Here is a 13,475-nt window from a genome sequence, read left to right as displayed (position 1 = left end):
TCTTAACATTCCTCCATTTCTGTATTCCTCTGGGAAGTTCACACCTAGTGAAGTAGAGGAGACCCAGTCCATTGCATCACTTAGGAATCATGTGGAAAGATTGATCAGAAGAGTTAAAGAGAATCACCTGTTTGATTCTACAGTATCTCTTGCAGAACTGGGCACCATCAATCAGCTGTGGACTGTAGCTTGCATTACTTCAAGTTTTCAAGGACCCTTGATAAAAAAGAAATGAATAAAAACTGATTGTGTTCATGTTCATTAATAGGAATGTGCAAATATTTTTATGAGATCATAAAATATACATAATATTTACACTAATGCTATAAGACAATGTTAGTTTTCATCAGTCTGTAACAGATTCAGTGCCCACAATGAAACTATAGTGACATCGCAAATTCTAAACAGAAATTTGTACTTACAGATGATATGCTGTGGTTTTACATATATTTTTTCGAACCTTAAAAAATATGTCATAATTACATTTCGTTGAATCAATGCTGCAGTAATATAAGAAAACTTTTATGACAAATGCTCAGATATGTAATATTCATCAAATGTAAAATTTCTGAATATACAGATCTATTAAATTTTATAGGCTTATAGGTGTCGGTATTTTGTAAAGGAAACAGAAGATGGTAAAAGTACGGACTGCAACTGATACTCTATGTGCTGAATATGACATGTATCAGCTATTTGGTAACAAATACAAATTATTATTCATGAATGCAATAATTTAGTTAAGGAGGGCTCTAGAAAACTTTTCGGTGTATGTGTGTGTAATTACCTCTCATGCTGCAAGTGGAAGTGTACTGAGAGGTTAGAAAGAGTATTGGCATATTTTTGAGTCGGCAAGCCGGAGACGTAGGTTGTTATTTATAATATTAAAGTTTTCACCTATTAAACTTTATATATGTTCGACGTAGAAAGGTATTTATGTGCGTACATGATACGCGTGAAATCTTATATTATGTCGTACGTCATTGAGTTTTAGGCGTACATTACGCCTGTACGCTCCTTATCTGTAGCCCTGATTAAGTGATTAATGCATAATACGGAACACCAATACTATAGCTATTTGTTGTAGTAATAACCAGTGATCTGACAGTCCACAGTACTAAGTGCAACAGTTTCGAACTAACATAACTTGCACTTCTGCAAATCTAGTACATATTACATTTTTGCATATTTCATTTTGAAAATAGACATAAGGGCTCAAGGAAAACATGCTCCATTAAAACATTGTAAATCACTCATATCTGGTACCGATGAGTGAATAATGAACTGAATTCATGAAAGGCTATGGTTCGATTATGCAAATATGCAAATGTATCGTAACAGCTTCAGTAAAAATGCATAATATTATTTCCTGGAATTGTGATTATCTCCCCTTAGCCCATACCATACTACTATAAGGTTTTGTTTCAAGAAGGATAAATTACAATATAAATAAGAAAAGGTAATATGTTTTATGTATATATGACATGCTTACCTCACATTTTGTTTATCAATTAAACAATGAAAGAGGTTTACCTTTGTTGTATTTTTCTGAATGCATTAAACACGATCTAATTTCAACTGTCTTGATGTTGAGAATAATGTTGATTATATAGGTAATTAAAATAGACAGAGAAATGGCTGGTAACAGAGTGATACAGACCCTAAGAGAGAATGTAATCAAAGTAGAATTTTTCTGCCTTGTCTTTCACACTTTGCCAACTCTATGGACAAAAGTCAATTCTCTCAAGATGGTGTTGCCTATCAGAACATACAAACAAATCACACCACTTCAAACCAGTCACTGCCAGCTGCATCTGGATCTGATAATCGTAGTTTGATGTTATCTTAAGAGCAAGCTGGCCATTGTTTTTCCGGCTGAGGTAGGGCAGATCATGGAGGTCCTTGTTCCGCAGGTCTGGACACTTTATCTCCAGTAGGCCAAAAGGAGGGTTGGACCTGGGGTCTAGCACCTTTCGGCCTGGAGAAGCAGCCATGCTGCTCTGGGACTTATCACAATCCCACTGGGATATATACATGTATTTACATGCACTCCTTTACCTGAAACATCAACATACTATTTTATATACCACTATACGTGTACACCTCATTATTATGTTTGTTGATATTAGCCTCCTTATCTGAAATATTAACATACAATTACATGTACATTTCTTCAGTTTATCCATTAACACATATGAGTCAATCAGTTGGAAATGTTTACCTTCCCATATGTCTCTACTGCAACAGGCTCATTGGCAACACCCTCTCTCATTGCCTTTGTGATGACGGTCCTTGAAGAAGATCTCAGCCTTTCTGCAAACTTCTCTGGTTCTGAAATATTAAACACATTTTGGATTTGGGTCAAAAGTTTTCTGTTAATGAAATTAAAGAGAGAAAACCTGATGTAAGTAAGGTTTTTCTGTGTTTATCTTTCTTACGCTTTGAAATTTCTCCAAATTTGGAAGCTGTGACCCTGTGATGTCTGAGACGCACCCACTTCTTGTCCTGTGCCTGGAGTCTGGTAGCTCTCTATATCTCCACAGCCTCCTCCTGACTGACATTAATGGAGTCTAGAAGGGTTGTCTAGCAGGCTGTCAGCACATTGCTGTAGTTGTTGCCCCCAAAATCCATCTATTATCAGACAATTCCCAGATAATTTCTGTTGATGGCTGATGGTACTACCCTTAAGAAACAATCCAAAACTGGTTCTCACTAAAGGTGGTGCAGGCTCATCAGTCTGTGGGACGGATGTTAATAATGACAAATCAGGATAATTTAACTTGAGAGATGACAAAAACGGTTCCAACGGTGCAAGGGCAGACCTGATGGGGTGGGAAAGGGTTGATTTCACAGGTCGGTCCTCTGCATCATTCTTGTAACTGGGCACCTTTATCTCTGGTACTGACATACCGGTTATTTTATCCAGCCGATGGATGTGCCATGTCTGTGGCATGGAGGTCTTGGCAACATCCCGTGGGATGGACTTCAATCCTCGCTGCTTATGATTACAACGATTAACGATTACAAGTGAAAAAAGATACAATGCAAGGAAATAGAATTACGTGGAATAATTTTATATGAATTTTACATAATGTTATCTGACATGCTGGAATTGTAAATGTCTGTCTTTGATCTAACTAAAAGAAGTCCCAAAAGAGCTTCTGCGTTGCACATCATAATAATCATCCCGTAGATTACATTATATGATAACATGTTATGTGGGGGAAAAAAACTTCAGTCATAAATCGGCAATGGGGGCGAGGATAAATGTTATTAAAAATAAGAATTTTTTTATATTTGTGTACATATTTCTTGAAAATAAAATAAATCATCAATACATTTTATTTCTATTTCAGAATACGTGCACAAGTTCTGACTTGCATTCAAGGCTTGGAGGGCGATACAGGCCTTACATACCAACAGCAATGACAAATGCATTTGTTTCAGTTGGTGAGGGTGCTGCTTCTGTCCGTGGAGCAGCAGGAAAATATGGTATACCTGAGGCGACATTGCATGACAGAGTCAGAGGTTATGTGAACCCTGAAGTTGTCAAGTCCGGTAAACGGCCGCTGCTCAACCAAGAAGAGGAATTACATCTTGTTGAACATCTGAAGGTTATGACTGCTTCAGGTTATGGCTATAGCAGAGCAGAAGTGGTGGACATGGCAAGTACTTACACTGCAGTACTTGGTAAGCGTCATGAAGACCATCCTCTCACTTTGATGTGGTTCTTGTCCTCCTTCATTAAAAGATGGCCTGAACTGAAGGTGTGAAAGCCAAGGAGTTTGGAGCTAACGTGGGCAAAGGCCACATCACAAGAATGTGCCACAACATACTTCGAAGACCTCCAGAAAATTCTCAGTAAATATGACCTCCTTAATTCACCAGAGAGAATCTACAATGTTGATGAAAAGGGGCTGAAACAAAACCATTCGCCTCCATCCATTGTAACTTCGTTAGAAGCTGCTGCAAAAACACCAGCCGTAGTATCTGGCAAGGGTTCTACTGTTACTGTCACTGGATGTGGCAACGCTCTTGGCAACCAAATTCCACCATACTCTGTATTTCCCGGCAAGAGGATGAGGCCAGAACTACTCAAAGATTGCACTTCAGGAGCTGATGGAACTGTAACAGAGTCTGGCTGGTCCAATACTGAGGTTTTCCTGTACTACCTTGAACATCATTTTGCCAAGTTTGTACAAGGCCGAGATTCAAACAACAAGATACTGATCCTGTATGATGGTCATAAGTCCCATATTTCTCTTCCTCTTATTGACTGGGCCAAAGAACACAAAATTATTCTGTTCACCCTCCGTGCACACACAAGTCATGTTCTGCAGCCACTTGATTTAGGATGCTTTGGCCCATTTGAAAGGATCTACAACAACGAGTGTCACAAATTTATGCGTTCTAATGCTTGCACTGGTATTGATCGATTTTCTGTTTGCGATCTCGCATGTAAAGCATATGGCAAGGCACTTTCTACTCACAACTTGAGAAGTTCTTTCAAGAAATCTGGAATCCATCCATTTGACCCACTCGCTGTTGATCAGTTCATTCCTGCAAAGGTTTTGAAGAGAGTGGCACTTCGAACTCGGTTGACCTTTGATGTTCCAGATCTTCAAGAAATGACATCATCTCCATCAACATCAACATTCTTCAAGTCCAGGGAGGAAGCTGTTGGCCAAGTTAACAAGGTTACCAAGAGGAGGAGGACAATCAGCAGAGTTGTGTAAGGAAAGGCCATCACTGAAGACTCCACAAGGGAGAAAATTGTACAACATAACATCCTGGTCACTGGTACAGCTTCTTCTAAACCCAAGAAAAAGCAACAGCTTCATCATCTGGCCTCCAACATCCTGGACCTTCCAACATCAAAAAGACAAAAGCTGCTCATCCGATGAAACGTACCACAGTTTCTGTTAGTTCATCTGACGAGATCACAGAGGATGAGAAATGCTGTGTTTGTCACAGATTTGTGCCTTTGGAAAAAGTACATTCTGATTCCATCTATTTCACTTCATTGGGAGAATGTATGTATAGAGGATGTGACCACTGGACTCACCTAAAGTACGGTTGTGCAGTAACAAGACTTTCAAGAAAGGATATTTTTAACTGTCCATGCCATGATTTGCCATCCTTGCAGACTGAGGAATGAAACTGTCAATATTCACTAGTAAATACTGGCAACATTCAACTTTCACGTCAGTTTCTCATGTTGTGAACTTTTCATTCAGGATTAATGGAACGTTTACTACTTTCATTTTTTCTGAGATGACTGGAACGTTTTACAGCATTTTTGTATGAAAATAGCCTAAAGTAGACAGATTCTGAACATTAAATTTACTAAAACCTTGTTATCAGTACTGCGAGACATGAACTTCAGACATTACATCGCTATCAGCTGTTGGCATAAACTGTGCGCCATACTGATCACGAATATTGATGACGTAGCTCACAACTGACCTACATACTGTCGTCCGGATAATGGCTTCTTCCTGCTACGAAAGCCAAGTGTCAAAGGCTGGAACTTATGTTTTATAAACATTTTACACTGATGGAGGTTTGTATAATTGTTTATTTTCATGTGCCTTGTTAATCCTGCATACCTTGCCGAAACGTGCTATGTGCGCGATTATTGATTACGCGAGGTTACAAAATTGAGTCCAGACCAAACAATCCGATGATCAACCGCATGAGCATCGATCTGCACAATTGGGGACCAATGACATGCGCCAACCAAGACAGCGAGCCTGACTACCCGATCCCGTAAGTCGCCTCTTGCGACTGGCACACACCCCTCACTATGTAGAAACAAAATGGTAACAAAGTAGAGAATTGGATTAACGAAGGCCAGGTGTGGGAGGCGAAGGCGGACGAAGGGCCAAGCGACAGCGATTTATAACCTGCATTCTGTTGGACCCTGAACAGACGAGATAGGTAGCGGCGATTTTTACCACCCGAAGGTTGAAAGTAGCTTCTATTGGGAAACAGATAGCCTAGCAGCAGCAGTGAGAAGAAAACTGAGCGGGAGATTGGTCCCGCGTCCGCTCCGAACCTTGCAACCGAGCACTGGAAGTGCTGCGCCATCCACACCGAAATAAGCAGAAAGTGTCATGGCTCGACATGTTTTGATAGAAAAGATAAATATAAAATGATCGAGGGAAAAACAAAAGAGGGACTATATCAAATTTGCCAATGAAAGTAGGATCAGAATGAAATTAGTAATCCGATGAAATTATTCTGTGGCGAATGTCATTACAGAAGACCTGCAATCCCAGGTCATAGCTGCCGTAGTAGCAGCCCCGATTCTGAAAGGGTGAGAAGAGGATTTAAGATGCCCCATGCCCGGATAATTGATGGCCCTCCGCAGGACTGCCTGAAACTGAAGTCTAGTTAGTTGTTTGCCTGAAAAAACCGAAAAAAGCCAGCGTACACGCTGCTTTAAAAAGATTGTTTTCATAAACAGAAGCGAGAAACGAGTTGAAGGACGTTGAAAATTGATAGTAATAGTTCCGCTGTGATCGGGCGGCGACTGTCTTTGGTACTAGCTGTTTTACTGAATCCCAAGAGCGTCTTCCGCAGCAGGAAATGTTGTCATGTCACTTGTGCCAGCTTCCCAGTGCAGCTATGTAGGCCTTGGCCATCCTAGACGATTTAGCCTGCAAAGACAATGCTGACAAGTAATACATAATGTGATCAAGCGGTGCCGGCCATGTAGATGGGAGACAGTGTGACACTCTGAGCTCGTTGAAAGACTGCGATGTATGATAGGTCCTCCAAGTGTTTCTCGATAGTGACAGGTCCAGTAAACGATCTTACTCCAGTCTCAGATGTCCCAGATGTCTGGTGGTGTTGGTGTTGGTGTTGGTGTTGGTGTTGGTGTTGGTGTTGGTGTTGAGTCTGCTTGTGGTGCTGCTTCCCGGAAATGTTCCTACTGAAACCTCGAAATAGCATCAGCTATAATATTATCATGCGTAGAAATGTACCTAGCACGGAAAAGAATATTATAATTGAGACATGAAGTTACCAGGAGACGCGAGGATTGCTTGTTTCTGCCCGATGACCTCTGTGATTTTCTCTGCCGGTATTGTCACCACCTTAGCAACAGTATCGATCGTCAAGCCCCAATATGTGATTGTAGTGGAGGGTCCGACAGTTTTGTCATTCGCAGTCGGCACACCAAATTGCTGTAACATGTCCAGAGAAAGTTTTAGTAATTCAGAACACGTGTTTGTAGAGGGATATCCCCCCAACACGAAATCATCAAGGTAGTGAATTACCGAATGCGAAGAGCTTTTCTTTATGATGCACCATTCAAGGAATATACTGAACTTTTCAAATAATGCACAGGAGATCGAGCATCCAAATGGTAAACATTTATCGAAGTAATATTTACCTTGAAAACGCATTCCTAGAAGATGACAATCTTTGGGGTGAACAGGTATCAACCTGAAAGCGGATTTTACATCAAATTTGGTCAACTCGGCGCCTTTACGCAACTTTTGTACCATGGTAACTGCCTCGTCAAATTTTGTATATGTCACCGATGAAAGCTCCTGGGGGATAAAGTCGTTAATAGACCTACCTTCTGGGTAAGATAAGTGATGAATAAGTCTGTAGTGATCGTCCGTGGGCACCGCTTCACTGCTAACCTTTTTGTCTACCAAACCTATCGGCGATACGATCAAATCAGGAAATGGAGGATATTCGAACGGTCCACTTATTCTCCCCACAATGATTTCTTTGTTGAGTTTTTCAGCTATCACGTGGAAGTTGTGAAGCGGACTTGAGACTTTGTGCAAACCTTGGTCCTGTCAGCCCGGTGTACTGCAAATTGGAACCCTCAGAAAACCCGTGAAACAGTAACTGTGCAGCCAACGTATTTACAGTATTATAGAGAGACAGACAGGGAGTGAGATTAGTGAGATTTATTGGTACCCGAGCTAATTGTGTGTGTGTGTAACCTGAACTTGTACCGACTGTGGTGGCGTTTTGGTACTTGTGGTGTTGCTGGTCCGTCCCTGGTGCGTGTCGGGAATGAAAAAGTGACGAGTGACAGGAGCGGGCCCCATAGCCAAAATTCTGACACTTTGAACACCTGTGTGGGAACTTTGCACATGGATCTTGTACACTGAGAACAATTAAAATCCCAGCATACATTACCGTCACCCTTTAACGTAACGAAAGGACATTTGGTGACTGGGTTTTCTTACTTGGTAACATACACTTCAACCACAGGTCACCGTCAATGTTACCCCATGACCTGGCTGGGTCACGTGCCATTTTATGACCAAAGTGGTAGTCGTAGGTCGCCCAGGAATCTCCACCGTGCTTAAAGGCTGATTCCCTGATTGTTTAGGCGTAGGAGAGCATAGTTCCTGCACTCGGTCAGCGTGCATGTTGATGTATATCCCCATGACTATATGGAAAGCAGTTGTCCGTGCGCTAATAGACAGTGGACGTGCAGCATAAAATTTACAACGTCTGAACAAAACCTGACCAGAGCCATTGATAAAACGACGGTTATTTAAAATAGTGGCAGAACGAAAAACATTGACGCGATATCAATAGTGTGATGACGTAACCAATTGATGTGTGATGACGTAATGTAAGTATATGTCATGACCGCACAGCTTAGGTGTTGGTAAACATGAATACGTGTTCTGTTTTGAGGAACCTGTTGTGTTTGCCTTAAAGAATTGACTTATAATTGTGAGAGGAATGAGACTAATTGGATTAATCGTAGAAGGTTAGGAAATGCATAACGCGTACAATAACGCGTTAGCCAAATAATGCTACATTGCACTATTGTCCCCAAAAGGATTTCTTTTAATGACTATTTTAGCCAACACTTTAGAGTTTTCAAGCTAGTTTTGGACGTGTGAATATTGGTTGCTTTCAACCAAATAGATAACAGTATCTCGTTGCCCGCTCTGGCATCTTTCAGGATGGCCTTTCAATGTCCATAGTACCTTTATGTCCTCAGTGGACCCAGGGCATCTCCTTGTCATGCCTTGGTTCAGGATATCTTCAGGGCCTTTATGTGTCCAATGTATCTTGATGCCTTGTGTGGACCCAGGGTATCACCAAGCCATGTCAGGGCCAAAGGATATCTTGTGGACCTTAAATTCTGTGTCCATGATGTCTTGATGTTCTGTGTGGACACACGACAATGGTTTTACATTGACGAGGGAAATATTGGTATCTGTCGATATTGAACATGTTGTTCTATTACTGCATGATTACAGAGTTTAAACATACGTATATATTCTACACATAAATGGACTGAAAACTGACAAGATGCTACCAGCTTGTGACAAAAATACCCCCAATTAACATGTCGTTGCATGTGTTTGTGAAGGGTTTTCCTACATAAATATCATTCCATTCTCGATCATAAACATCTACTCTTAACTTACATAAAAAAACATTTATTTGTTATACGTCATACACAAATTCTAATCTATAATTGTGTATCAGTTCTTACCCTGATTCTTTTCTTGACATTTCTGACATGAGATCGGTATTGATCGTCTTTATAATCCTATCGTCACAGCAACTAAATTCATATTGGCCATCGCCAGTCGTGTACATATATGCTGATAGCGTGTGTTGCAATGATGAGCTAGTGAGTGAGTTTACTTTATCGACGCACTCAGCATTATTCCAGGTATACGGCGGCGGTCTGTAAATACTCGATAACATAGTAGCTAGTCACCTCCCCGCTGGTCAGTCCCAGGTCAGTCCACGTAAGCCCCAAGTGTGTCAACATAGGTTTATACCCGGACTGTCGACAACAACGAACAATCTGTCGAAATTAGTTGTCGACAGTCCTGGGAAAGGGAGATGATGTTCCACATGAGTGACTTCACGCCCTGGGTGCTCGCAATTAACAAACCAATTAAAGACAGTGTCATAACAACAATGTACCATATGTTTATTATACCCCCCGCTAAGTAACAGGGTATATAGCGTTTATTCTGACCGTATATATTCGCACAATATATTTTGATGTAGATATATATTATATAAGTGAAAAAGGTATTAACATTTGAGAATTGTGATGATAAAGTCCATTTCAGTAATCTGAATGTTCAGCCAAGATGAAGCAACTCTGACACGTGGTCTATGAAGTTCAAGTCAGTACTAAGCCTGTCGGCAAGAAGGTCGGCCTTCAACCAAATACGATGGACTGGTGGCATCTGTACATCCTCTGTTTGTTCTGAGCTCTGCGTCTGTTGACTCTGACTACATTGTGGTAAAGATTCTGACCTCCATTAATGTTGTCAGTCAGTGGAACCCACATCATAGCATTTGCCATTTTGACAGTGACAACAACATTTTCCTGATCTATTATATATTCCCAAATATGCATGTTTTCAACAGGATTTCAACAATCCTGCTACTCCCAACTTCACAACATAATTTCCAGTATTTATTTTGTTTTGTGGCATGTGAAACTCCAATGTGGTAATCCTTCCATTTGCATAGCGTAAAATAATAGTTTGTATGCAACCTTAATTCTCTTACAAATTGTTAAGAAGACAAAATTAATTCATTTCTTCATGATATGCGCATAACGTATAATAGTCTGTTTGCAATCGTAATTCTCTTAAAAATTCTTAAAAAGATTATCTTAATGCAACTACTCCCAAATTGTTAAAAAGACAAACTTAATTCATTTACTCATGATATGCGCATAACGTAAAATATTACTCTGTTTGCAACCTTATTTCTCTTACAGATTGTTAAAAATGTTAAGCCAATCCAAATATTCATGATTGATTAAGTCACTAAGCAAACATTCTCTTCAAGACAGTCACGGTTTGTTGACCGCGCTATGTCGACACTCAGGGTTTCTGTCGACGATAAGCAAAGTCATAATTTTCATTTGTCGACAGATCGGGCTGACACCTCAACATACAACAGTAATCCACCATGACGGCAGTGACACTTTTACGGAGGAACACTACCTGTGACCTATAATAAGTTAATACCCAGATGGGGAATGAACGCCGGCATGTATGGCATGTGCCCAATAATTTACACAACATTGGGACTGCAGATGGCTGAGCCATTAAGACTGACCAAGGGGCTATATAAAGGGAGGTGACCAGGCGGAAAGCTCACGAACTAAAAGCCCTAGTTCAGCAAAAGGCACTGACATCCCACGTTATACTGGGGAAGAGATCAAAGCTTCACATGCCTGGCTACAAACAATACCGCAAAGACAGAATGGGGCGGACGGGTGGCGGACTGGTTACTTTTGTCACCGACAATTGTATATCCAGTGAGATCGCATCAGAGGTGGGAAGCCTTGAAACCCAAGTCCTCTCGGTTAAGTTGGCAAATAGAAAAGAGACACAAAGCGCAAATGTCTGTCACAGGACTGCCGATCCCACCAATATCAATGAGCTTAACAAACTCACCGACCTGGTCGGGCATTCAGGCCTAATCCTCGGCTACTTCAACGCCCCCAGCCCGGTCCTGACCTCCTCCACCATCCTGCCTAAGTAGTTTGAGTGTTTGGCTTCCTCATCCCACAGTGGTTACTTCTCACTATGTCGACCTTTTGATAATAAGAGAAAACTTGAAATCTCAGTTCGACATAGTGGGAATGTTTATTTAGCGATACACAGACTCAGGGAAAATACATCAACAATAAAAGTAACAGTGTCCACACCTCAGTGATTGGCAGCTACTAAATTAATTTACCATATTACAGAGCATCACCCAGTCTCACACATGTATCAATTTCACGCACTCGTCAGCATAATCTTCCAGGTGTATGATGTTGTCCACCAGTCTTTGTTTGAGCACATGCAGCCGGAAGTCAATGTGACGGTATTTCCTCCTCTTGTGTGTCCTGTGCTGCCCAGCGTGATATTGTACAGTCAGCGTTTCGTTGGTGTGTTGCTCCTTCTGAAAGCCAAGGAACTAAAAGAGTGAGGTATGCGCATTGGACACGGCAGTCTTCCTGGTGGTTGTTCGTTCGCGGCCCCGATGTCGAGTGATGGTTCCATTGGTGAAGATGCAGGGGTTCTTCGACCCACTGGGTTGTCACGTAATCTGCCAGTCTGGTACAGCGATGATTATCTGGCATGGCCTCCAATTTTGAAAGCCACATTTCCTCAACCTGAAAAATTAACGCAAAACCATAAAGTTTAGATGAAAATGTTGAGTTTGAAATAGATATGGTATTGCATCTGCTACAAGTAAAGATACACCTAAAACCTATCAATCTACTGATATCAGAGGGAGCACCGCAGCACGACGAACAAACTGTTGCAGTTCCGGGTTCTCGCTGTGCTTGGGTCTTCCTCCAAGTACACTGAGTGTAGTAGTATAGGGAATGATAGTTCTGGACCACTTTCACAAAAAGTCTCTACAACGCCTTATTTACTAAATAAGACGTTGGTGGGCCCCTTAGCTCTTGCTACTATTACCCCTACTACAAAAAAGTTGGCGGTAATTACTGTGCCTTGGTAGGAGGTAACACTGTGCCGTACGGTACGATAAATAATTCTTCTCTTACAAACCCCCTACCCGGCCCATCCCTCAAGTAGTATAAGTTAGGTTCGTCGGCTTTCATATCCACTTTATCTATGTTGTAAGTTTTGACTGACCATATAGGATCGGTGGCCCGCTTACGGCTATCACCCTCGTGTTCCCCCGGCTGGTATAGATACCTCACTAGAGCCCTATCTGGTATCTGTTTCTCCTTCCCACGCAATGGAGCGGCCGACTCTGCAACTATTGATTTTAGTTTGATAGCGTCTGCCGGTTTCTTACCGGTGAGACGGGTGACTTCATGGTTGATTGCCGACACCACCTTGGGTAACCTCGTGACCCATTCAGTCGATCGTTTTCCAGGGGTGGTCATCTCCCTAGCATACTGATAACCGAACAAGCGCTCAGCCAAAGTCCTATTAAATCTCTCAACTATGGCTTGGCTGCGATGGGCTCCGGCCGTGCCACGCCTGACCTTTGTATCGTGTTTGGCTAGCAGTTGTGACACGGCACCCATGAACTCCCGTCCGGGGTCAACTTGCAGCTCTGTTGGCCACGTCAGTGGGCTGCGTTTGTATATGCGTTCGAATCCTCTGGCTACCTGGGCCGAATCTTTCGTGGTCAAGGGTTCGGCTTCCTTGTAACGACTGGCTACATCCACTGCGGTTAAGGCATACTTGTACCTCTTGTCGTGGGGTAGGAACAGTAGGTCTGCCTGGTGAACGCTATTAGGTATGTTAATACCGAACCTCCTTCTAGGCACGTAGCGTGGTGCCGGCAAATAGATCTGCCACAGGGCTTGTTTTTCAAGCCACGCTTTGGCTTCCTCCGGGGGTACTCGCGCTAGTTTAGCTAGCTTATCTACTGCGCTAGCTCCTTTCCAGTACCCACGCGGGCTGTAGTAAATAGCCTCAAATTTTTTCATGTCCATACGCGTATGTGTTTATCCCATCAATAGCTAT

General features: G+C 41.8%; 1 protein-coding gene and 1 pseudogene across 1 annotated transcript; one reads left to right on the top strand and one right to left on the bottom strand.

Moving 5' to 3' along the window:
* Positions 1–1,661: 1,661 nt before the first annotated feature.
* On the bottom strand, positions 1,662–3,383 carry LOC137255510 (uncharacterized; annotated as a pseudogene).
* Positions 3,384–3,425: 42 nt separating this feature from the next.
* Positions 3,426–4,736, top strand: LOC137255509 (uncharacterized). The gene is made up of 2 exons (XM_067792943.1): positions 3,426–3,690; positions 3,889–4,736. The coding sequence occupies exons 1-2, from the start codon at positions 3,426–3,428 to the stop codon at positions 4,734–4,736; spliced, it is 1,113 nt and encodes a 370-aa protein (XP_067649044.1).
* Positions 4,737–13,475: the final 8,739 nt, after the last annotated feature.

The sequence above is a fragment of the Haliotis asinina genome, chromosome 11 (genome assembly GCF_037392515.1).
Source record: "Haliotis asinina isolate JCU_RB_2024 chromosome 11, JCU_Hal_asi_v2, whole genome shotgun sequence".
Lineage (NCBI taxonomy): Eukaryota > Metazoa > Mollusca > Gastropoda > Lepetellida > Haliotidae > Haliotis > Haliotis asinina.
The sequence above is the reverse complement of the archived record's forward strand: the minus strand, read 5'-3'. Positions and strand labels throughout refer to the sequence as shown.